The 27,678-nt window shown below is 38.7% G+C and overlaps 1 protein-coding gene across 1 annotated transcript in view; it reads right to left on the minus strand.

The window, feature by feature from the left end:
* LOC120861260 (transmembrane protein 117) overlaps positions 1-27,678 on the minus strand; it is a 584,735-nt gene that overhangs the window by 180,797 nt on the left and 376,260 nt on the right. Inside the window, exon 5 of the mRNA XM_040236882.1 lies at positions 26,461-26,558. Coding sequence (XP_040092816.1) covers positions 26,461-26,558 — 98 coding nt within the window. The remainder of the gene's footprint in view (positions 1-26,460; positions 26,559-27,678) is intronic.

Below are 27,678 nucleotides of genomic sequence, written 5' to 3' on the forward strand. Positions count from 1 at the left end.
CAACCTAGACAGCATATTAAAAAGCAGAGGCATTATTTTTTCAACAAAGATCTGTCTAGTCAAAGCTGTGGTTTTTCCAGTAGTCATGTATGGATGTTTGAGTTGGACTATAAAGAAAGGTGAGCACTGAAGAATTGATGCTTTTGAACTGGTGGTGTTGGAGAAGACTTTTGAGAGTCCTTTGGACAGAGAGGAGATCCAACCAGTCCATCCTAAAGGAAATTGGTCCTGAATATTCATTGAAAGGACTGATGCTGAAGCTGAAACTCCAATACTTTGGCCACCTCATGCTAAGAACTGACTCACTGGAAAAGGTCCTGATGCTGGGAAAGATTGAAGAAGGGAGGAGAAGGGGATGACAGAGGATGAGATGGTTGGATGACATCACCGACTCAGTGGACGAGTCTGAGTAAACTCCGGGAGTTGGTGATGGACGGGGAGGCCTGGCATGCTGCAATCCATGGGATCTCAAAGAGTCAGACATGATTGAGCGACTGAAGTGAACTAAACAGAGGAGATGGTATAGGATCACAGACCTGTATGTAGGATACCAGACTGTGTTTATGACATCTTCACATTCTTAAAATACTTTCTGTTTTAATATTTTGTACTGGTCTTCTGGAACATTTTGGACTCATTAACCATGACAAGGAGAAATGAAAAATGTGTTTCTTATCACGTTTGGCCAAAGTTGTGGTGATGGTGGCAGGAATATAAATGATAGAACCCCAAAGGAAGGGCAATACCTCAAGGGATGTAGGGCTACTCGTACAGATGAGCTCCCCCCGCCCCCCACATACATACCAGGATGTCCTCATTCCAGGGCAATTCTCTACTAAAAAAATATAAGAAGGCCCTAGTTTTGTTTATAAAAGAAGATTGTACTCATTTATTCTGGCATCAGATACTGAACAAATGTTTATTAAATAGTCAGTAGGCCCTGGGAATACTGAGCAAAACAAAACATGATCCCTTCCTTGAACTCACAGTTGGAGGAACACGGTAAGAAAACCACAAAAAATGCCAACTTTCTTAACATAATTGGGAATAAAAGCCTAAATTATAAATCCCTGCCTCTCATTAGAGATTAGAGGCCTCTAATTATCTTCACCTCAACCACCGGGCACTCAGCATCAGGCCAACTCTGTTGCTTGTCTGGCTCTGAGTTTGGAGCCTAGTATGGTCAATAGGCCTCTGGCAGTTCCTGAGAGGCAATCTTGCCCTTTCAGGTAAATCCATGTGTGTGTGCAACTCATGGGCTCAGTCACTATGTTTAGTTCACCCCAGTGCCTGTAAGAACTATGGACAGTTCCTGCTCTGAAACCGCAGCCCTATGACAAGATTATTCATATATAAAAAATGTTTCTTTTTGCCAGATATCCATTTGGACATGAGAATGCTAACTATTCCAATTTTCTCACAAGTACTCTTTTTTTTCTTTTTGCTGAATCTTCCATGATCTGAAGGTTCTAGTTCTCTGCTTCTTCTTGACTTCTGCTTTCTTCAAGGGCCTAATTAGATTCAATTTCCTCTGGGACTATTTCCATGACAACCTTAATCCTCTTTTGTAATGTTCTATTTCCAAATGGAACTCATGGTCATCATGAGATAATTTCAGTTGATGAACCATATCATGTGACCTGCAATTACTGTATTTGTATTTTGATTTGTCCAAATCAACTGCATGGATCTTGGGAGCTGAAATCCAATACAAGTTTTCTCTCTCTTCTACAATTTGAGCCCAACATGGAATCTATTTTAGCAGCTTATTGAATGCTTGCTTAAAGTACTGCTGATTCTGAATTACATAAAACAAATATGTGGACAGGTTTAAAGAAGATTGGCAGATAGCAGCATTTACTTCTCAAAAGCTCACTGAGCCAAACTGAAAATGTGTTATACTAAGAATACATTCAATTTTTGAATGTACATATTATAAGAAAATATTCATAATGTGATGTGCTATCTAAAGCTCATCAAATCTTGAAAAAGTTCTAATAAATCTTCAAAGATTAATGAAAATATTTTATTTCAGCACTCATAAAAGAACATGCATTTAAAGAATTCTAAAGAGGTTTGACAAATAAATATATTGCATATTTCTGTAATGAGTACTAAACCAGAAAACCAGGTGAAAACAAAACAATCTTTTAATTTTTTTTATCTCCCACTCTCTCTCTTCATATAAAGGACATTATTGAGACTATTGGTGAATTTGGAATAAGGTCTATAAATAAAATATTGTATCAATGTTAATTTTCTGATTTTGACACCTGAAATGTATGAGAAAATATCCTTGTTTTAGGAAATAAAATATTACTCTTTCTTAAAAGAAAATAGTTTTAGGAAATACAATAGAGTACTTGTCCTTTCCTGAAAGAAGGACATTCTCTAACATGAATATTGTCTAACTGTTCAAATCAGGAAATTAATATCAATACATTCGTACAGTCATGTCCAACTCTTTGCGACCCCATGAATCGCAGCACGCCAGGCCTCCCTGTCCATCACCAAATCCCGGAGTTTACCCAAACTCATGTCCATTGAGTCAGTGATGTCATCCAGCCATTTCATCATCTGTCATTCCCCTCTCCTCCTGCCCCCAATCCCTCCCAACATCATAGTCTTTTCCAATGAGTCAACTCTTTGTATGAGGTGGCCAAAGTATTGGAGTTTCAGCCTCAGCATCAGTCCTTCCAATGAACACCCAGGACTGATCTCAATATATTACCCTTACCTAATTATATAGCAAGTGAGAAAGAATGATAAAGCAAATGATTTTAAAATTTGTCAGCTGAGGAAAGTGGACTAAAGGTATGCAGGAATTCTTTTTACTATTCTCACAATTTTGTAAGCTATAAATATTTCAAAATAAAAACATAAGATTTGTAATACAAATCAGCAAAATATTTAAAGTATTATTTATGTTGGACATACTGTCTTAGTGGGTTTCCTATCACAAAATACTGTAGACTGGCTTATAAACAACAGAAATGTATTTCTAACAGTTCTGGAGTCTGGAGAATCCAAGATCAAGACGCCCACAGATTCAGAGTCTGGGAAGAGCCTGCTTCCTGGCTCAATGCCAGTCAGCTTCTTGCAGGGTCCTTACTTAGTGGAAGAGGTGAGGGAGCAATCTGGAGCCTCTTTATTAAAAGCACTAACCCCATTCATGAGGCCTCCACTCTCATGACCTAATCCCCTCTGAAAGATCTCACCTCCAAATGCCATCACACTGGTGATTATGTTTCAACATAAAAATTACGGAGAGACACAGGCATTTGGTTTATAGTACATGCCTACGTAACATCTATCTCCTACCTCTAACGTCTCTTAACATTCTTATTTTATCTCTTGAAGTATATTTTGTTTCAAATTTTCAGGCATCCTAAATCTTTCCTCCCCAACCACACATCCTCTGAAAATGAAAGCCCCTCATTCCATTTATAAAACTCAGAAGTGGAGGCAGTTCTAAGCTGGCAGAGGAATAGGACAGGGAGATCACTTTCTCCCCCACAAATTCATCAAAAGAACATTTGAACCCTGAGTAAATTCCACAAAACAACTTCTGAATGCTGGCAGAGGACATCAGGCACCCAGAAAGGCAGCACATTGTCTTCGAAAAGAGATGGAGAAGTCTTGAGGCCACTGTAAGAATAAGACTGAAAACTAGAGGCAGGAGGCTTAAGTCTAAATTCTGAGAACACCAGAGAACTCCTGAATCCAGGGAACATTACTCGATAGGAGCTCATCAAACGCCTCCATACCTACACTGAAACCAAGTACCACCCAAGGGCCAACAAGTTCCAGAGCAAGACATACCATGCAAATTCTCCAGCAACATAGGAACACAGCCCGGAGTTTCAATAGACAGTCTGCCCAAAGTCACACCAAATGCACTGACATCTCAAAACTCATTACGGGACACTTCATTGCACTCCAGAGAGAAGAAATTCAGCTCCACCCACCAGAACACTGACACAAGCTTCCCTAACCAGGAAACCTTGACAAGCCACCTGTCCAAACCCCCCCACCCCACCCATAGCAAGGAAACTCCACAATAAAGAGGAACCACAAACTGCCAGGATACAGAAAGGCCACCCCAAACTCAGCAATATAAACAAGATGAAGAGACAGAGGAATACCCAGCAGGTAAAGGAACAGGATAAATGCCCACCAAACCAAACAAAAGAGGAAGAGACAGGAAATCTACCTGATGAAGAATTCTGAATAATGATAGTAAAAATGATCCAAAATCTTGAGAACAAAATGGAGTTACAGATAAATAGCCTGGAGAAAAAAATTGAGAAGATGCAAGAAAGGTTTAACAAGGACCCAGAAGAAATAAATTGAGTTAGACAAGGCTGTGGTCCATGCGATTAGATTGAATAGTTGTCTGTGATTTGGTTTCAGGGTGTCTTCCCTCTGATGCCCTCTCACAATACCTACCATCTTACTAGCCAATCTAATCACACGGACCACAGCCTTGTCTAACTCAATGAAACTAAGCTATGCTGTGTGGGGCCACCCAAGATGGCTGGGTCATGGTGGAGAGGTCTGACAGATTGTGGTCCACTGAAGAAGGGAATGGCAAACCACTTCAGAATTCTTGCCTTTAGAATGCCATGAACAGTATGAAAAGGCAAAATGATAGGATCCTCAAAGAGGAACTCCCCAGGTCAGTAGGTGCCCAATATGCTACTGGAGATCAGTGGAGAAATAACTCCAGAAACAATGAAGGGATGGAGCCAAAGCAAAAACAATACTCAGCTGTGGATGTGACTGGTGATAGAAGCAAGGTCCAATGCTGTCAAGAGTAATATTGCATAGGAACCTGGAATGTTAGGCCCGTGAATCAAGGCAAATTGGAAGTGGTCAAACAGGAGACGGCAAGAGTGAACGTCAACATTCTAGGAATCAGTGAACTAAAATGGACTGGAATGGGTGAATTTAAATCAGATGACCATTATATCTACTACTGCAGACAGGAATCCCTTAGAAGAAATGGAGTAGCCATCATGGTCAACAAAAGAGTCCAAAATGCAATACTTGGATGCAATCTCAAAAATGACAGAATGATCTCTGTTCGTTTCCAAGGCAAACCATTCAATATCACAGTAATCCAAGTCTATGCCCCAACCAGTAATGCTGAAGAAGCTGAAGTTGAACGGTTCAAGAAGACCTACAAGACTTTTTAGAACTAACACCCAAAAAACATGTCCTTTTCATTATAGGGGATTGGAATGCAAAAGTAGGAAGTCAAGAAACACCTGGAGTAACAGGCAAATTTGGCCTTGGAATGTGGAATGAAGCAGGGCAAAGGCTAATAGAGTTTTGGCAAGAGAACACACTGGTCAGAGCAAACACCCTCTTCCAACAACACAAGAGAAGACTGTACACATGGACATCACCAGATGGTCAACACCGAAATCAGATTGATTATATTCTTTGTAGCCAAAGATAGACAAGCTCTATACAGTCAGCAAAAACAAGACCAGGAGCTGACTGTGGCTCAGATCATGAACTCCTATTGCCAAATTCAGACTTAAACTGAAGAAAGTAGGGAAAACCACTAGACCATTAGATATGACCTAAATCAAATGCCTTATGATTATACAGTGGAAGTGAGAAATAGATTTAAGGCACTAGATTTGATAGATAGAGTGCCTGGTGAACTATGGAAGGAGGTTCATGACATTGTACAGGAGACAGGGATCAAGACCATCCCCATGGAAAAGAAATGCAAAAAAGTAAAACGGCTGTCTGGAGAGGCCTACAAATAGCTGTGAAAAGAAGAGAAGCAAAAAACAAAGGAGAAAAGGAAAGATATACACATCTGAATGCAGAGTTCCAAAGAAGAGCAAGGAGAGATAAGAAAGCCTTCCTCAGTGATCAATGCAAAGAAATAGAGGAAAACAACAGAATGGGAAAGATTAGAGATCTCTTCAAGAAAATTAGAGATATCAAGGGAACATTTCATGCAAAGATGGGCTCGATAAGGACAGAAATGGTATGGAACTAACAGAAGCAGAAGATATTAAGAAGAGGTGGCAAGAATACACAGAAGAACTGTACAAAAAAGATCTTCAAGGTCCGGATAATCATGATGGTGTGATCACTCACCTAAAGCCAGACATCCTGGAATGTGAAGTCAAGTGGGCCTTAGAAAGCATCACTATGAACAAAGGTAGTGGTGGTGATGGAATTCCAGTTGAGCTATTTCAAATCCTGAAAGATAATGCTGTGAAAGTGCTGCACTCAATGTGCCAGCAAATTTGGAAAACTCAGCAGTGGCCACAGGACTGGAAAAGGTCAGTTTTCATTCCAATCCCAAAGAAAGGCAATGTAAAAGAATGCTCAAACTACTGCACAATTGCACTCATCTCACATGCTAGTAAAGTAATGGTCAAAATTCTCCAGGAGTGTCTTCAGCAATACGTGAACCGTGAACTTCCAGACATTCAAGCTGGATTTAGAAAAGGCAGAGGAACCAGAAATCAAATTGCCAACATCCATTGGATCATCGAAAAAGCAAGAGAGTTCCAGAAAAACATCTACTTCTTCTTTATTGACTTTGCCAAAGCCTTTGACTGCGTGGATCACAATAAACTGTGGAAAATGCTGAAAGAGATGGGAATATCAGACCACCTGACCTGCTTTTTGAGAAACCTATACACAGGTCAGGAACCAACAGTTAGAACAGGACAGGGAACAACAGACTGGTTCCAAATATGAAAAGGAGTACGTCAAGGGCAGTATATTGTCACCCTGCTTATTTAACTTATATCCAGAGTACATCATGAGAAACGCTGGGCTGGAAGAAGCACAAGCTGGAATCAAGTTTGCTGGGAGAAATATCAATAACCTCAGATATGCAGATGACACCACCCTTATGGCAGAAAGTGAGGAGGAACTAAAAAATCTCTTGATGAAAGTGAAAGAGGAGAGTGAAAAAGTTGGCTTAAAGCTCAACATTCAGAAAATGAAGATCATGGCATCTGGTCCCATCACTTCATAGGAAATAGATGGGGAAACAGTGGAAACAGTGTCAAACTTTATTTTTTGGGGCTCCAAAATCACTGTAGATGGTGATTGCAGCCATGAAATTAAAAGATGCTTACTCCTTGGAAGGAAAGTTATGACCAACCTAGATAGCATATTCAAAAGCAGAGAAATTACTTTGCCAATAAAGTTCCAACTAGTCAAGACTATGGTTTTTCCAGTGGTCATGTATGGATGTGAGAGTTGGACTGTGAGGAAAGCTGAGCACCGAAGAATTAATGCTTTTGAACTGTGGTATTGGAGAAGACTCTTGAGAGTCCCTTGGACTGTAAGGAGATCCAACCAGTCCCTTCTAAAGGAGATCAGTCCTGGGTGTTCTTTGGAAGGACTGATGCTAAAGCTGAAACTCCAATACTTTGGCAACCTCATGTGAAGAGTGGACTCATTGTAAAAGACTCTGATGTTGGGAGGGATTGGGAACAGGAGGAGAAGGGGACAACAGAGGATGAGATGGCTGGATGGCATAATCAACTTGATGGATGTGAGTCTGAGTGAACTCTGGAAGATGGTTATGGACAGGGAGGCCTGGCGTGCTGCAATTAATGAGGTCGCAAAGAGTCGGACACGACTGAGTGACTGGACTGAACTGAACTGAGAAGAAATGAAAAAGAGTCAATATATAATGAATAATGCAATAGATGAGATTTAAAAAAACCCTGGAGGGAACCAACAGTAGAATAACAGAGGCAGAAGATAGGATAAATGAGGTAGAAGATAGAATGATAGAAAAAATGAAACAGAGTTAAAAAGGGGGAAATGAATGAAAAGAAATGAGGACAATTTCAGAGACCTTTGGGACAATGTTAAACGCCCCAACATTCGAATCATAGGAAGAGAAAAATCAAGACCATGAGAAAATGCTTGAGGAGATAATAGTTGAGAAGTTCCCGAAAATGGGTAAGGAAATAATCACCCAAGTCCAAGAAACCCAGAGAGTCCCAAACAAGGTAAATCCAAAGTGTAACACCCAAGACACATATTAATCAAATTAACAAAGATCAAACACAAAGAACAAATATTAAAAGCAGTAAGTGAAAAGCAACGAATAACACACAAGGGGATTCCCATAAGGATAACAGCTGATCTTTCATTAGAAACTCTTCAGGCCAGAAGGGAATGGCAATGTACTTAATGTGATGAAAGAAAATTAGCTACAACCCAGATTACTGTACCCAGCAAGGATCTCATTCAAATATGAACGAGAAATCAAAAGCTTTACAGACAAGCAACAGCTGAGAGAATTCAGCTCCACCAAACCAGCTCTCCAACAAATGCTAAAGGATCTTCTCTAGACGGGAAACACAGAAAGGGTGTATGAACGCAAACCCAAAACAATAAAGTAAATGGCAACGGGATCATAGTTATCAATAATTACCTTAAATGTAAATGGGTTGAATGCCCCAACCAAAAGACAAAGCCTGGTTGAATGGATACAAAACAAGACCCTTATATATGTTGTCTAAAAGAGATCCACCTCGAAACAAGGTATACATATAGACTGAAAGTGAAGGTCTGGAAAAAGATATTCCATGCAAATAGAGACCAAAAGAAAGCAGGAGTAGCAATACTTATATCAGATAAAATAGATTTTTAAACAAAGACTGTGAAAAGAGACAAAGAAGGACACTACATAATGATCAAAGGATCAATCCAAGAAGAAGATATAACAATTATAAATATATATGCACCCAACATGGGAGCACCACAACATGTAAGACAAATGCTAACAAGTATGAAAGGGGAACTTAACAATAACACAATAATAGTGAGAGACTTTAATACCCCACTCACACCTATGGATAGATCAGAACAGAAAACAAGGAAACACAAACTTTAAATGAGACAATAGACCAGTTAGACCTAATTGATATCTATAGGATATTTCACCCCAAAACAATGAATTTCACCTTTTTCTCAAGCACACATGGAACTTCTCCAGGATAGATCACATCCTGGGCCATAAATCTAGCCTTGGTAAATTCAAAACAAACTGAAATCATTCCAAGCATCTTTTCTGACCACAATGCAGTAAGATTAGATCTCAGTTACAGGAGACAAACTATTAAAAATTCCAACATATGGAGGCTGAACAACACACTGCTGAATAACCAACAAATCATGGAAGAAATCAAAATATGCATAGAAATGAATGAAAATGAAAATACAACCACCCAAAACCTGTGGGACACTGTAAAAGCAGTGCTAAGGGGAAAGTTCATAGCAATACAGGCATACCTCAAGAAACAAGAAAAAGGTCAAATAAATAACCTAACTCTACATTTAAAGCAACTAGAAAAGGAAGAAATGAAGAACTCCAGGGTTAGTAGAGGAAAGAAATCTTAAAAATTAGGGCAGAAATAAATGTAAAAGAAACAAAAGAGACCATAGCAAAAATCAACAAAACCAAAAACTGGTTATTTGAGAAGATAAATAAAATTGACAAACCATTAGCCAGACTCATCAAGAAACAAAAGGAGAAAAATCAAATCAATAAAATTAGAAATGAAAATGGAGAAATCACAACAGACAACACAGAAATACAAAGGATCATAAGAGACTACTATTAGCAACTCTATGCCAATAAAATGGACAACATGATAGAAATGGACAAATTCTTAGAAAAGTACAACTTTCCAAAACTGAACCAGGAAGAAATAAAAATCTTAAGAGACCCATCACAAGCAAGGACACTGAAACTGTAATCAGAAATCTTCCAACAAACAACAGCTCAGGACAAGATGGCTTCACAGCTGAATTCTACCAAAAATTTAGAGAAGAGCTAACACCTATTCTACTCAAACTCTTCCAGAAATTTGCAGAGGAAGGTAAACTTCCAAACTCATTCTACAAGGCCACCATCACCCTAATACCAAAATCTGACAAAGATGCCATAAAAAAAGAAAACTACAGGCCAATATCACTGATGAACATGGATGAAAAAACCCTTAACAAAATTCTAGCAAACAGAATCCAACAACATATTAAAAAGATCATACATCATGACCAAGTGGGCTTTATCCCAGGGATGCAAGGATTCTTCAATATCTGCAAATCAATCAATGTAATACACCACATTAACAAAGTGAAAAATAAAAACCATATGATTATCTCAATAGATGCAGAGAAAGCCTTTCACAAAATTAAACATCCATTTATGATAAAAACTCTCCAGAAAGCAGGAATAGAAGGAACATACCTCAACATAATAAAACCTATATATGACAAACCCACAGCAAACATTATCCTCAATGGTGAAAAATTGAAAGCATTTCCCCTAAAATCAGGAACACAACAAGGGTGCCCACTCTCACCACTACTATTCAACATAGTTTTGGAAGTTTTGGCACAGCAATCAGAGCAGAAAAAAGAAATAAAAGGAATCCAGATTGGAAAACAAGAAGTAAAACTCTCACTGTTTACAGATGGCATGATCCTCTACATAGAAAACCCTAAAGACTCCACCAGAAAATTACTAGAGCTAATCAATGAATATAGTAAAGTTGCAGGAAATAAAATCAACACACAGAAATCCCTTGCATTCCTATACACTAATAATGAGAAAATAGAAAGAGAAATTAAGGAAACAATTCCATTCACCACTACAACAAAAAGAATAAAATACTTAGGAATATATCTACCTAAAGAAACAAAAGACCTATATATAGAAAACTATAAAATACTGGTGAAAGAAATCAAAGAGAACACAAATGGAGAAATATACCATCATGGATTGGAAGAATCAATATAGTGAAAATGAGCATACTACCCAAAGCAATCTATAGATTCAATGCAATCCCTATCAAGGTACCAACAGTATTTTTCACAGAGCTGGCAATGGCACCCCACTTCAGTATTCTTGCCTCAAAAATCCCATGGATGGAGGAGCCCGGTGTGCTGCAGTCCATGGGGTGGCTAAGAGTCAGACACAACTGAGCGACTTCACTTTCACTTTTCACTTTCATACATTGGAGAAGGAAATGGCAGCCCACTCCAGTGTTCTTACCTTGAGAATCCCAGGGACGGGGGAGCCTGATAGGGTGCTGTCTGTGGGGTTGTACAGAGTCGGAGACGACTGAAGCGACTTAGCAGCAGTAGCAGCAGCAGAACAAATAATTTCACAATTAGTATGGAAATACAAAAACATTGAATAGCCAAAGCAATCTTGAGAAAGAAGAATGGAACTGGAAGAATCAACCTGCCTGACTTCAGGCTCTACTAAAAAGCCACAGTCATCAAGACAGTATGGTACTGGCACAAAGACAGAAATAAGATAAATGGAACAAAATAGAAAGCCCAGAGATAAACCCACACACCTATGGGCACCTTATCTTTGACAAATGAGGCAAAAATATACAATGGAGAAAAAATCTCTTTAACAAGCGGTGCTGGGATAACTGGTCAACCACTTGTAAAAGAATGAAACTAGAACACTTTCTAATACCATACACAAAAATAAACTCAAAATGGATTAAAGATCTAAATGTAAGACCAGAAACTATAAAACTCCTAGAGGAGAACATAGGCAAAACACTCTCTGACATAAATCACAGCAGGATCCTCTATGACCCACCTCCCAGAATATTGGAAATAAAAGCAAAAATAAACAAATGGGACCTAATTAAAATTAAAAGCTTCTGCAAAACAAAGGAAACTATAAGCAAGGTGAAAAGACAGCCTTCAGAATGGGAGAAAATCATAGCAAATGAAGCAACTGGCAAAGAATTAATCTCAAAAATATACAAGCAACTCCTGCAGCTCAATTCCAGAAAAATAAACGACCCAATCAAAAAATGGGCTAAAGAACTAAACAGACATTCCTTCAAAAGAGGACATACAGATGGCTAACAAACACATGAAAAGATGCTCAACATCACTCATTATCAGAGAAATGCAAATCAAAGCCACAATGAGGTACCATTTCACGCCAGTCAGAATGGCTGAGATCCAAAAGGCTACAAGCAATAAATGCTGGAGAGGGTGTGGAGAAAAGGGAACCCTCTTACACTGTTGGTGGGAATGTAAACTAGTATAGCCACTGTGGAGAACAGTGTGGAGATTCCTTAAAAAACTGGAAATAGAACTGCCATATGACCCAGCAATCCCACTGCTGGGTATACACACCAAGGAAACCAGAACTGAAGGAGACACGTGTACCCCAATGTTCACTGCAGCACTGTTTATAATAGCCAGGACATGGAAGCAACCTAGATGTCCATCAGCAGATGAATGGATAAGAAAGCTGTGGAACATATACACAATGGAGTATTACTCAGCCATTAAAAAGAATACATTTGAATCAGTTCTAATGAGGTGGATGAAACTGGAAGCTATTATACAGAGTGAAGTAAGCCAGAAAGAAAAACACCAATACAGTATACTAATGCATATAATATATATGGAATTTAGAAAGATGGTAACAATAACTCTATATGTGAGACAGCAAAAGAGACGCAGATGTATAGAACAGTATTTTGGACTCTGTGGGAGAGGGTGAGGGTGGGATGATTTGGAAGAATAGCACTGAAACATTTATATTATCATATGTGAAATGAATTGCCAGTCCAGGTTTGATGCATGATACAGGATGCTCGGGGCTGGTGCACTGGGATGACCCAGAGGGAGGAAATGGGGAGGGAGATGGGAGGGGGGTTCAGGATGGGGAACACATGTACACCCACGGCAGATTCATGTCAATGTATGGCAAAATCAATACAATATTGTGAAGTAATTGGTCTCCAATTAAAATAAAGCAATTTATATTTTAAAAAATTAATAATAAAGAAATAAAACCAAGAGGAAAAAGGCTATTTGCCTATTAGAAAAATGAAACAAAAAAATAAAATAAAATAAAATAAGAAATAAAACTCAGAAGTTTGTAAATACTAAACTACAAGGCCCTGTACAAAGTGAGAGACCATGCACCACATATGTACTAATTTAAAAAATGAAGAGGAAGTGCTTTTCTGGAGTTTCATTCTTATTCTAAATAATAATGAAAAGGATAGTCAAATATATGGTTTTTCCAGTAGTCACGTATGGATATGAGAGCTGGACTATAAAGAAGGCTGAGCCCCAAAGATGCTTTGATGCTTTCAGATTGTGGTGTTGGATAAGACTCTTGAGAGTCCTCTGGACAGCAAGGAGATCAAACTAGTTAACGCTAAAGGGAATCAACCCTGAATATTCATTGGATGCTGAAGATCACGTTGGCCACCTGATGTGAAGAACCAACTCATTGGAAAAGATCCTGATTCTGGGAAAGATTGAGGGTGGGAGGAGAAGGGGGCAACAGAATATGGAATGGTTAGATGACATCACTGACTCAATGGACATGAGTTTGAGCACACTCTGAAAGATAATGAACAGAGAAGCCTGGCATGTTGCAGTACATGGAATCACAAAGAGATGGGCACAACTTAGCAGCTGAACAACAACAACAATACTGGTATAAAGTTTTTTTCAATGACATTTTATATTTAGGAAAAATAACATAATGTCTAATACCCATATGCAAAAGTTCCCCTTTCTTATTTGAACCAAAGAACATTAAAAAAGTCAAGATATTACTTCTCAACCATGTCCTTCCATAATTGACCACCTTAAAATAAAACATGGCCCACCAAAGTCAGAAGTGCTTGGTTAACCTCCAAAACAGTGCTAGTTTGTGCAGTATAAATCTGACAAAAGCTGAAATTCAGGAGAACTGATGACAAGAAACCACTATGGAGTAGAAGAAGAGTAGAGATAACAGTGTAATTGGCAAATGGAAAGGTAGAGAGTGTATGCATGCTAAGTTACTTCAGTCATGTCTGACTCTTTTAGACCCTATGGACTATACCCACCAGACTCCTCTATTCATGGGGTTTCCCAGGCAAGAATACTAGTGTGGGCTGCCATTTCCTCCTCCAGAGATGGGAACCAAATCTCCTGCGCTGCAGGCAGATTCTTTACCACTGAGCCACCAGGGAAGCCCAAGGCGGAGAGTAAATGTGGGCAATCCTTTCAAGAAATGTGAGCTGAAGAGGGAGAGAAGTGGCAAAGGTTACAATACCTGGTATTTGTTTTCTTCTTAGAACTTATCATTATTTATAATTTTACTTGCTTATTTTTTCTAGTCAATCAATAATCTAGTTGGTAAGAAAGACAGCAGATCATGTGACACAAGAGCTATGTATGTTTCCTGTTCACGGTTGCATTCCCAACAGAACTCCTAATACAGTCAACAGTGTGTTATTCACTCAGTCGTGTCCAACTCTTTGTGACTCCATGGACTGTAGACCACCAGGCTCCTCTGTCCATGGAATTATCCAGGCAAGAATACTGGAATAGGTTGCTATTCCCTTCTCCAGGGTATCTTCCCAACCCAGGTTTGGTCTCCTGCATTGTAGGCAGATTCCTTACCATCTGATGAATAAATGAGTGAGACAAGCTTGCATGTTTCATTGATCACTCTGGAGCAAAGCTTTGTCCAGCTTACACATGTAGACACTGGTCCTTGTTTCGTTTCTGAAATGTGAGTCACTCATATGCCCAGCCATTATAATCAGATTTTGTTTAACCTTTAGGCTAAATAGAGGGCTTCTCTGATAGTTCAGTTGGTAATGAATCTGCCTGCAATGCAGGAGACCCTGGATCTATTCCTGGGTTGGGAATATCTGCTGGAGAAGGGATAGGCTACCCACTTGACCACTCCAGTATTCTTGGGCTTCCCGTATGGTTCAGCTGTTAAAGAATCTGCCTGCAATGCAGAAGACCTGGGTTTGATCCCTGGGTTGGGGAGATTCCCTGGAGAAGGGAAAGGCTACCCACTCCTGTATTCTGGCCTGGAGAATTCCATGGCCTGGAGAAATCCATGGGATTGCAAAGAGTCAGACATAACTGAGCAACTTTCAGTTTCACCTTAGGCTAAAAATACACATGTGAGAACAAACTTAGTCTCATCTGATCTGACACTTGCCTATACATTCTATCTCTATTTCATCAGAAAACTTCCCAGGTGCAACAACAAGCATCAAAGCAGTTCAGTCTTTAACATGGTTAATGAATCCATCCCTTCTTCTAAAGAGAGAAGGTACAGGGAGATCTGCCCAGCAGGGGAAAACGTAGGAATAGGATATTCTGAAAACAAGAGCTGGCATTAAGGAACCAGAACTGCTGGGGGGAATTCAGAAAGAAAGAAACTGCACATGGGTGGGGATTGTCACAGGCCTCAGCTTGTCTTGGATGAACCTTGCCCTGTATTCTTTAACTGCCTTAGTTTTGATCAGTGGCTCATGAAATAAACAATGATTCATTTCCAGTTGATAACAGTAAAGGATTTGCCTTGCAGAGAAAGTTGAAGTATTATTTACCAGCCATCATGGTTTGAAAACCAATCAATTGTGAGTTCCCAACAGTGAATGACGTGCCACAGAAACTGAGTTGGTGGCTCGCCCATCTCAGCACTGAATGTGAACCAAAATGAATCATGGGCACTAAAAAACCAGCTATACTTGGTGACACTGAGACTTTGTTGTTGTCTCATTCAGTCTGCAAAAAGCTGATGGACAGTTATGATGGGATTGATTTAAACAAAGATTGACAGCTCTTCTGAAATACTAATTATCTCCTGAATAGGAAACTTTAATTCTAACTGGCAGGTTTTGACCAAAGCCCACAAAAACAAACACTTTTTTTTAAGGAGGACTTTTTTATGCTAGCAAAGACAGTTTAAGACACTTGTACTGTGGTACTTTGTATATAAATATGTATACAGGATGAAGATAAATACCTCAAAATATTCCACTAATAGTTACTAGGGAAATAGCAAGAGTGAAGATAATATTTGGGCTTTCTAATAGGTAGAGTCATAGAAATACTTGGAGTTTTGTTAATATGAAAGACTTGCACTTTTATTCTATTAGAGAAAGTGGGATGAGGCGCATTCATGAGAAAGAAAGAAAAGACAGGCAAGGGTTCCTACACTGCTGAGATGAATTGAGACACTAAACTTGGTTAAATGCTGCTTTTTTTCTTCTAGAATTTATTGTTTCTATTTTAATTTTGTGCATTTATACTATTATATGTGAACTCAGGGACCTTAGAAAACATGACCTATACTTTAGAAAAGTAATAAGTATGACTTAGGCCTCCCAGCGCAGGGGAGTACTCCATATGACCAGTAAATTTAAAACTGAAGAGGAATAATTCTGTTCTACCAATAACTGTTACACAGAAAAACTATGCAGTATTTCCAACCAATTATTAAAGGGCATTTTCTTTCAAATATTTATAAATCAAAGAATTGTTCCTGGGCTCAGGGTTGCTATTCTAGGGCTTAGCAATTAAAAGCCTGTAACAGGGAGATTCATGTGTGCTAAGCTGCTTCAGTTGTGTCTGACTCTGTGACCCTATGGACTGTAGCCTGTCACGCTCCTCCATCCAGGGGATTCTCCAGGCAAGAATACTGGAGTGGGTTTCCATGCCCTCCTCCCGGGGATCTTCCCAGCTCAGTGATAGAACCCACATCTCCTACTTATCCTGCACCAGCAAGCAGGTTCTTTACCATAGTGCCACCTGGGAAGCCCCGTAAGAGGGAAGTACTAGTAAGTAAGATAACACCAATTTATTGAATTCCTTTTCCTCAAACTTAATTCACCTTTAAGAGATGAGGGAAAGATCCTAAATTTAAAATTTCCAGGGTCAGTGTGTGGCTAATATTAAGTCTCTGTAGAAACATATCCCATGCTATTTTAATTGACTTTTTAGCGTAGGTAAAGCACATAATTTGTAACCAAGATGATTTTTTTTAAACTGAAAAAAAACTTCTAAACATTTTTCAGAAAAAAACTCCTAAGTACTATCAGTCTTTTAATAAACATATCAGTTAATCAAAAAGTCAAAATACTTTTAATTATCCTCATCATTTTCAATGAAGTCCTCTATCTGAAGACATTTTCAGTAATGTCATAGAGTATCTTAGATTTGACAGTTCTCACCAAAGTGGTCGACATGACAAGGGAATATTATGCTTACTGTGTACCAGGAACACAGTCCTAGGGACACAGTAAGATGCTGTCATGCTCTCAAGTAATGTAATCTGAGCAGAAATATGGAGAGAACTGAGTCACTTGACTTTAATACATTTCTTTAAACTTTTAAAGATTTTTAGTTTAAAACTCTATTAACTATTTATTCTCTATCTTCCTACTAAAACATGAGAATAACAAACAGTAAATTGTCACTACAGAATTTAAGAGCTTTTCATTCAATATCTGGGCAGCAAATAATTTGAAATGAGCTCTATCTCTTGGGGGGAAAATGAATATGCTCTGGATGAAACAAATACATTAATAACCAAATCAGTAAACTATAATTAAATTCTCCTGGGAAATATTAATTTTTAAATATAAATGTTCCTTTAGTTTTCTCTCCTACCTTCTAAATCCCCTCATTGTTCCTCTTTCCTCCTCTCCTAAACATGGGTTTACCCTTGATACAAGAGAGGTACAAGTCTGGAATCTATCAGCGACATTCCAGAAAACCATTCTTGTCAAGCTCATCACTGATGGTAATTTTAGAGTGAAGTCTCATTGACACTTTGCATTTTGATCTTATTTGATATATCACCAGCATTTCACTGTTGACATGACTGTCTCTTGATATTCTCTCTTTTCTTGGAATCCATGACACACCTTTTTGGGAATTTTTATTCTTTTTGTCCCCTCTTTTTCTGTCTTCTTTGAAGATGCCTCTTCTGCCTGCTCCTAAATAAAAGAGCTCTGCAGGTTTATTCTAGCAGATCTTTTCACTCTGTGTGTGTGTGTATGTGTGTGTGTGTGCGTGCACTAAGCTGCTTCAGTTGTGTCTTACTCTGTGACCCTATGGACTGTAGCCTGTCACGCTCCTCCATCCAGGGGATTCTCCAGGCAAGAATACTGGAGTGGGTTACCATGCCCTCCTCCAGGATATTTTCCTGACTCAGGAATTATGAGTCCTGCATTGGCAGGCCGTTCTTTACCTCTATCGTCACCTGGGAAGCCCTCTTTTTATTCTACACCCACTCAAACACTGTATATATGTAGACAATGACATCTACAAAAGTATAAAGATGTAAATCAAAATACAAATGTTAGTTGTATTTTTGTCTCAGACATCACTCCTTAGCTTCACGTCCACACAGAGAACTGCATAGTAGGCACCTCAATTAGTACAAGTTCAACATGCTCAAGTCTGGATTCACTACACCTCTTCTTAAGACTTGGTCCTCCACCAGGATCTCCTATCTCAGTGAGTACCATAATCACCTTTTCAGTGGCTCAAGCCTAACCACTCAACAGTACCCTGAACTTCCTCTGCCTGACCTCAATACACATACCTAACCAATCATCATGTTTCTGGCTACTCCTTATCCTGGATGACATCTCAGCCCTAGGTAAACCATCCCTATAGCTCACCTCAGACTATATCACAGCACTTACACCTTGGTAGGTATTTCCTCCTCCTACCATATTTCTCACAGGACAGAACATTATGCTATCAGGGTCCTTATTTTTGCTTTCAAAGTTGTATTCTCAGCATCATAGAGAGTACCTGGTGCTCATAATACCAGTTGTAACATCTGCTGTTGTGCTGTTGTTCAGTTGCTCAGTTGTGTCCAACTCAAGCCCATGGACTGCAGCACACCAGGCTTCCTTGTCTTCACTATCTCCCTGAGTTTGCTCAAACTCATGTCCGTTGAGTCAGTGATGCCATCCAATCATCTCATCCTCTGTCATCCCCTTCTCCTCCTGCCCTCAATCCTTCCCAGCATCAAGGTCTTTTCCAATGAGTCACCAGTTTGCATTAGGTGGCCAAAGTATTGTAGCTTCAGTTTCAGCATCAGTCCTTCCAGTGAATATTCAGGGTGATTTTTTTCAGGATAGACTGGTTTCATCTCATTGCTTTCCAAAGGACTCTCAAGAGTCTTCTCAAGCTCACAATTTGAAAGCATCAGTTTTGGGCACTCAGCTTTCTTTATGGTCCAACTCTCACATCCATACATGACTACCGGAAAAACCATAGCTTTGTCTATAGGGACCTTTGTCAGCAGCATGATGTCTCTGCTTTTTAATACGCTGTCTAGGTTTTTCTTTGGAGAAATAAATGGCAACCCACTCCAGTATTCTTGCCTGGAAAATTCCATGGACAGAGGAGCCTGTGGACTACAGTCCATGGGATCTCAAAGAGTCAGACACGACTGAGCAACTGAGCATACATAGATGTGTCATAACTTCTTCCAAGGAGCAAGCGTCTTTTAATTTCATGGCTGCAGTCAGCATCCTCAGTGATTTTGGAGCCCAAGAAAATAAAAGCTGCCATTGTTTCCATAACATACCATAATACCAGGTAAAGCAAAATAGTAACAACTGACACGCAATGGTAAGTAATAAAGCCAGGATGGAAAGTCAGGCAACCTGCTCCAGTTGTGCTTCTAACCACTTCTAACCATATTGTACCCAGTGCTTAAGTATTTACTTAAATAAGTTAATGAAAAGAAGACTTTTTTTTAATTCAGCAAAATTATGTCTTGAAGGGCATGGGTATTAATGCCCAGGCATAAATATATGATTGAGAGTTAAATCCCTAAGGCATAAATATAAAATTTACTTTTTACATGAAAATCACCAAGTAATATAACACATCAGTCTGACAAAACAGTAATGCAACATCAATCATCTATTTATTCAGCAGTAGGAAACTCAACATTTAGCAAGAAAACCAGGTGAAGCATATCCTTGGATATGCTTGGATCTGTGAAGTAGCCAGATTTAAATGGAGCCTGTTAACTTAGTGTAGTGTAAAAAGTGAAGGTGATTGATTCAATAGGTACACTTACATGACCTGGGCTAAACATGTTCTGCTTTTCCTCACAGAGGCAGCTTTTAATTAAAGACAGACAACTGCATAAGGAGGCATGCTGAGGTGGAAGGAAGGCTGAAGGCAAAAAGACAAAATCCATCCGAGAGAAGATATGGGCTCATTTATTACTTGGGAAGTGAGGCAAAAAATCTGTGCATACTCTAGTTGCCCCTGGAACCTTTCATGAATTATTGTCTACTGCAAAAATTTTGCTATAATGATGATGGAATTATACAGAACATATTAAATTATAATTAGTATCCTCTCTATTAAAAATCAATATGCAGTCCTTTTCTAGTTAAAAATGTAGAGTCAGAGAATCTTGAAGTTTGATGAAAATTTTAAGTGATTTACCTTTTTTCTCATTCAATGTGAAAATCCTGTATAGCATCCCTGAAGGATTATGTAGTAGTCTTAGCAGGAATACTTCCACTGAAGGGGAATTTAGCAGTACATCAGGCAGGCTCATTCAGCACTCAGAGACTCATGTTATTAGGGCATTCTTTCATACTTGGACCTAAATCTGTTTCGTGGGACGTACTCATTGACTCATATCTTAGTCCATTTGGGCTGCAATGGCAAAATATCACACACTGGGTGACACATATCACCAGGCATTTATTTCTCACAATTCTGGAGGCCTGAAGTCCAAGATGAAGGTATCAGCATGGTCAAGTTTGGTGAGACCCTCCTTCCTAATATAACTGGTGCCTTCTCAATGTGCCCTCACATGGTAGAACGGGCTATGGTCTTTTTTTATAAATGCACTAGTCACATTTCTACAGGCACCACCATCACCACCTAAGCACCTCCCAGAGGTCCCACCATCACACAGGGCATCGAGAGTTCAACATAGGAATTTTGGAGGGATGCAAACATTCAGACTATAGCAGTCCACATTCTGCTCTCTGGAGTAAAGCAGACAGAATTACTCTCTAACACCTTAATCTTACAATAGAAAATAGCATTGCAGAGCTGAAAAGGACTGCACGAAACAACAAACATCCCTTTTACAGAAAAGAAAATGGAAAATCAAAGTAGAAATATAGGACATACATCTGGATATTAGTAAAGCTATTACTAAAACCCTTCTGACTGATATTTCCCCAATTCTCCAGTCCTTTTATTACTTTATTTCATTTATTATTATTGTTATCACGTTACTCTCCCACACATATATATTAAGACAATAATCATTTCTTGATTAGCTCTTGTCTGGTCAAATAACCTTGTTTCTGCTGCTAAGTCACTTCAGTCGTGTCCGACTCTGTGAGACCCCATAGATGGCAGCCCACCAGGCTCCCCCATCCCTGGGATTCTCCAGGCAAGAACACTGGAGTGGGTTGCCATTTCCTTCTCCAATGTGTGAAAGTGAAGTCGCTCAGTCGTGTCTGACCCTCAGCGACCCCAAGGACTGCAGCCTTCCAGGCTCCTCCGTCCATGGGATTTTCCAGGCAAGAGTACTGGAGTGGGGTGCCATTGCCTTCTCCTAATAACCTTGTTAGACTTGAGTAATAACCATAATACTCAAAGTAGAAAAACCAGCATCAGCTCATTTGTTTCTCAGTCAAGAATAAAAATAATCATGATCAAAAGTTGCCAGCCCAAACCATAAGGGCACTAGACAAAGTACTTTTAAAAAATATATAAAGTGAAAAAGTTAGTTTAACACTCAACCTTCAAAAAGCTAAGATCATGGCATCCAGTCCCATCAATTCATGGCAAATAAATGGGAAATGATGGAAACAGGAAGAGACTATTTTTTTGGGCTCCCAAATCACTGCAGATGGTGACTGCAGCCATGAAATTAAAAGACACTTGCTCCTTGGAAGAAAAGTTTTGACCAACCTAGACAGCATATTAAAAAGCAAAGATGTTACTTTGCCAACAAAGGTCCATTTAGTCAAAGCTATGTTTTTTCCAGTAGTCATGTATGGATGTGAGAGTAGGACTACAAAGAAAGATGAGCACCAGAGAATTGATGCTTTTGAACTGTGGTGTTGGAGAAAACTCTTGAGAGTCCCTTGGACTGCAAGGAGATCCAACCAATCAGTCCTAAAGGAAATCAGTCCTGAATATTCATTGGAAAGACTGATGCTGAAGCTGAAACTCCAAAACTTGGGCCACCTGATGTGAAAAACTGATTCATTGGAAAAGATCCTAGTGCTGGGAAAGATTGAAGGCAGGAGAAGGGGATGACAGAGGATGAGATGGTTGCATGACATCACCAACTGGATGGATATGAGTTTGAGCAAACTCCAGGAGTTGGTGATAGGGAAGCCTGGCATGCTACAGTCCATGGAGTTGAAAGAGATGGACACGACTGAGTGACTGAACTGAACTGAATCATCAAATACAGAACAAATGAAATGCAATCTCTTCTATGCAACAGAGTAGGATGGAAGAGGTCGTTTATACCCAGACACACACAGCCATACACTATGCTTTCCAAGTCTAAGCATCTAATTAATCACAGGCCACAGTTTTTACCAAATGCTTTGGCACTATAACATCTGCCCTGCCATCTTTCTAGCCTCCATCATTGGTTTCCTTGCCATTTTCTGTCTAGCCCTTAAAAGATAAAAATTTTCACTTTCTGCTGTGACAGCACTCCACTTTTTAGGGTACATCAGGACAGGCTGGTTTTTGTTGCCCTATCAAACATCCCCAAATCTCAATGGCTTAACATTTACAAAGACTTATTCCTCACTGCGACTCATGGGGTCGCAGAGTCAGACACGACTGAGTGACTGAACTGAACTGAACTGAACTGATTCCTCGCTTACACTACATGTGTTTTTAAGGATGCTGGCTCTATTCTGGTCTTTCATGGAGCCTGAATGACAAGGGCTTCAGCTAGACACAAACTCTAACAGTGGCTACCAAGAAAGGAGCCATTTTCAATGCTTCTCATTGGCAATTAAATGCTTCTACTTAGAGGTAACCCATGTCTCTTCCACTCACATTTTAACTGGTCAAAACAAGTCATGTGATCAGAGGGTGCAGAAAAGTGCAATCCTCTTAATGTGTCTCCAGGGCAAGGAACTGAAGTATCTGTGAAGCCTGAATGACCCACCAGCTCTCCCAATTTCTTCTTCCACTGATTCTCCTACAAATTTCAGAAGAGTGTCCTCCCTTATTTTTTAATATAAGACTTTGGGAAATATATTTGTGACATGTTTTCCCTCAAAAGCATATAAATTGTGTCTCCAGAGAGTAAATAAAGCAGTGAGATAGATGCTGACATAAATATTATACTACTTGTTATTTTATGTCCATGTGTATGCATACATTCACTTCAGATACAGGTGAGTGAAAATAGGCTTTGGATGTCCCTCTGGAAAATAGAACAGTATGTGGCATTAACTTGGGGCTTCCCTGGTGGCTGAGACATAAAGAATTATCCTGCAATGCAGTAGACTCGGGTTCGATTCTGGAACAGGAAGATCCCCTGGATCAGGGAATGGCTATCCACCGCAGTATTCTTGCCTGGAGAATTCCATGGACAGAGAAGCCTGGAAGGCTACAGTCCATGAGGTTGCAAAGATCAGACACAACTGATCACAGACGCATTACAGCATTAATTTAGGATTTAGATTTTAAATTTTTATTCTTTGTTGTTAACAAAAGGCCTGGGAATGGGGCTTTGGAAGGGTAGTTCTATAGTCTGTCCTTTTGCATTTAGTATTTTCAAACCTACCACAGTTGAATCTCCTCCAAGGCTTAAAGGCCCATGAAATGTACCTTTGCACATTTACTGAAAGAAAGAAGAACCATTTCCTCCGGTGTAGAAACATCTATTACTAAGAATTAAGGAAGAACTTAGCCACATAGTTGCAAATGAAATACTTTCTCACAGACTCAGAAATGTGAGTTAAGCAGCTACATATAGGTAAAAGGTAAGTTTACAACAGCATAATTGCATGTTGTAATGTTTAAACTCTGGCACACAATCACACTGCAACTTATAAAGGCTTTCCTTTGCAAAATTTCTTTACTACAGATTTCTTTTCTTTACATAAATTCATCTCTCCTTAACTGGGGAAAAAGCAAAAAAAAAACAAAAAACCCACAAAACTCTTTTTGAATGGGTAACACAGAGTATGTAAATACTATCTTTTATTTCATTTAAAACCTTGCCAATGATTTCTATATTTTTATCTCCTAGAGCTAAAAAAACAAATGTTCTTTATACTTGCTAAATTCCTTTTATCTGAAAAGTAGAAACAAAAAAAGAGATTTCTTTGCTTCCCACATAATTTCCTTATTCACCTTTTTACATCAGATTTTCCTTTTCTTAAAACCATGAATACTGTTGTCAAGATAATCTGACTATATGTAATGGATAAAATAGGAAAAAATATGTTCAAAGTGGTATTTAAATTTTCCTCCAATTGTTTTATGCTCTCCATGCTCTGAAATATAACAATGAAAAATCATCTCTCAAATATATTATCTAATAAACAAAGTGTGCGTTAGTTGCTTAGTTGTGTCTGACTCTTGCGACTGCAGCCTGCAGTCTTTGAAGATACATTAAATAATACAAAAAATCTGTAAATATAGTAAATGGATTAAAAAAATGACTATCTTAGTTATTTATTTTTGGCCACTCCAAGGGGCATGTGGGATCTTAGTTCCTTGACCAGGGATTGAACCCATATGCCCTACAATGGGAGCACCAAGTCTTAACCACTGGACTGCCAGGGAAATCCTCCACAGTAAATGGATATTTTAAAAGAGACATAGCCCATAAACACTTTCAATATTAGAGTTTATCTTCTTTTAAATCATGATTCTTAAAACCCTTGCACAGAATTCTATAGGGTAGAATGATCTTCCAGAATTTCACACTCTTATTTAGCACCAATACCTAAATAATGATTAAGGATAGTCATTTGGAATTTGTACACCAATGTATCCTTGGTTTTTCTAGAGATAGTCTAGTGTAAAGATTAAGAATTGGAGCCTTAAAGTCAGAGACCTATACTTATAGTAGTAACACTTACTTACAGGGTTATCAGGATGAAATGAGTAAATACTCAGCACAGAGACTGGAGCAAAACATACCTTCAGTAAATACATGCTATAATTATTATAGTATATATTATCTGGTCAAGCTACATGGGGAGCTTACAAGTAGGAAAAGATATAAAGTTAAATGCATCATAAAAGTAGGCCACACTTGACTCATAGAGACAAGTTGTGAATAAACATCTACAAAATCATATTCATTTTTATAGTAGTAAAAAATCTATTTTTGTTTACTTGCTAATTCAGTTCAGTTCAGTTCAGTCACTCAGTCATGTCCGACTCTTTGCGACCCCATGAATCGCAGCACCCCAGGCCTCCCTGTCCATCACCAACTCCTGGAGATCACTCAGACTCACTTCCATCGAACTGGTGATGCCATCCAGCCATCTCATCCTCTGTCGTCCCTTTCTCCTCCTGCCCCCAATCCCTCCCAGCATCAGAGTCTTTTCCAATGAGTCAACTCTTCACATGAGGTGGCCAAAGTACTGGAGTTTCAGCTTTAGCATCAGTCCTTCCAAAGAAAGCCCAGGGCTGATCTCCTTCAGAATGGACTGGTTGGATCTCCTTGCAGTCCAAGGGACCCTCAAGAGTCTTAATAATTGAATTCAAAATACTATATATCTAAAGAAATATTTAGTAATATTGCTAAAGCATAAAGATAGCTTAGAGTGTATACTTTCTTCCAAGTACTTAGTGACCATGATTTTTGGAGTCTGTACATGAAAAAATAAAATAAAATCTCTGAATTAAATCCAAGAATAAAGAGATTTTTTCCTTTTGAAATGCAGGTAAACAATATGTACTTTATGCAATTTATGAAGTTAAAATTATCATCAATTACAAAGCTTCTGAGTGTCAGAGTAGATAACTTTTCACACATCAGGTTGAATCCCTGTGCTTGTGCAGTGTCACACAGCCTGGTGAAATGCCCTTTTGCTGTTTCTGTATTCCTACCACTTCTATCTAAGCTTGTTCAAATATATATAAATAACATTGACTCCGCCAAAAAACAAAGTTCTATAATACATGGATTGTTTTCTCATTGCAATAATTGGGCTGGACAACTAAAGGAAATTACATAAAGAAGTGCCAATGAGCCAGATGTGGTCTGTAGCGAATTTCCCTCCCTGTATGATTTCGTCAAAGCAAAATTATATCCTGTCAAATATGCTGGACTGAATTTCATATCAGATTTCATTGAAAATTCTAGCTTATTTTTACTGAGTCAAAAACCTACTTACCTCTGATAAAATCTCATTTGCTTTACTGTATTAGTAAATGTATCTCTTGTAAATGGGTATATGCAACAATGTGTAGACAAAAAGTGATTAGTTAGGATAATGGTTTTCATCATTTTAATGATGGAGCATAGTGTCTACTAGAAATGCCTCTCTAAATAGAATTCTATATATTTAAAGAAAACTAGATGCAACTCAAGTCCTTTGTGAATGAGGCAAGACACAGTCAACAAATGAAACAGTCTCTTACCAGAATAAAATGATCCTAACATTTCCTTTCTTCCAGAAAGCTCTTGCAGATTTTCCCCAATCAGGATAGGGTTTGTCCTGAAGCATCATATCAGTGACCTGCAACAATGAAAGAAACTTATTAGGCACTTTCATAAATCTTCCATTCAGCTTTAAATATATATATATATGTATATATATATATAAAATCCACATTTTGCTAAGAACAAAATATGTATTTTAACATTAGAACACATGCAGAGATAAAAATTACAAGGATATATTTCCTTCAGTTAAAAGTTTTCACAGTTCATTTGACTTTACATAATGAATGAGCATATTTAAGGTCATTCAACATATCAAATAGTGATATTCTTTTAAAAACATCCATCAAGAGTCCAAAAGACTGTTCTATACATCTGTGTCTCTTTTGCTGTCTTGCATACAGGGTTATCGTTACCATCTTTCTAAATTCGGGAGGGGGAGAAGGTGGGATGATTTGGGAGAATGGCATTGAAATGTGTATAGTATCATATAAGAAACGAATCGCCAGTCTAGGTTCGATGCAGGATACAGGATGCTCGGAGCTGGTGCACTGGGATGACCCAGAGGGATGGTATGGGGAGGGAGGTGGGAGGGGGGTTCAGGATTGGGAACACGTGTATACCCATGGCAGATTCATGTTGATGTATGGCAAAACCAATACAATATTGTAAAGTAAAAAATAAATAAAATAAATAAATAAAAACATCCATCAAGATGATCTTATATAAGGAAGCATCTTAAGATACTGTTAACTTCTCCATAGAAACAAAAACATAATATTTAAATTAAATGCCATATTCTTTTAAAATGTTTCTAAATCAGAAACTCCAAAATTCAAATATTTCCTGATGTGTTGAGATTTTTACCTATACTACTAGTCAAAATAGTGACTTCTTTTTTCTCCCTTTTCCCTTTCAATGGTACGAACCCTTTAACAAATATATTTATTTATTTATTTCGCTGCATCAGGTGTTAGTAGCAGCACGTGTGATCTTTCGTTGTGGCATGTAGGCTCTTCTCTAGTTGTGGCACATGGGCTAGTTGCCCCGAGGCATGTAGGATCTTAGTTCCCAGATCAAGGACCAAACCCACATGTCCTGCTTTGGCAGGTGGATTTTTAAAAAATGGACCACCAGAGAAGTCCCATGACTTGAACCCTTTTATGGCACATTTATTATAATTATCCAGCGTTTTC

This window comes from Oryx dammah, unplaced genomic scaffold (assembly GCF_014754425.2).
Source record: "Oryx dammah isolate SB20612 unplaced genomic scaffold, SCBI_Odam_1.1 HiC_scaffold_11232, whole genome shotgun sequence".
Taxonomy (NCBI): Eukaryota; Metazoa; Chordata; class Mammalia; order Artiodactyla; family Bovidae; genus Oryx; species Oryx dammah.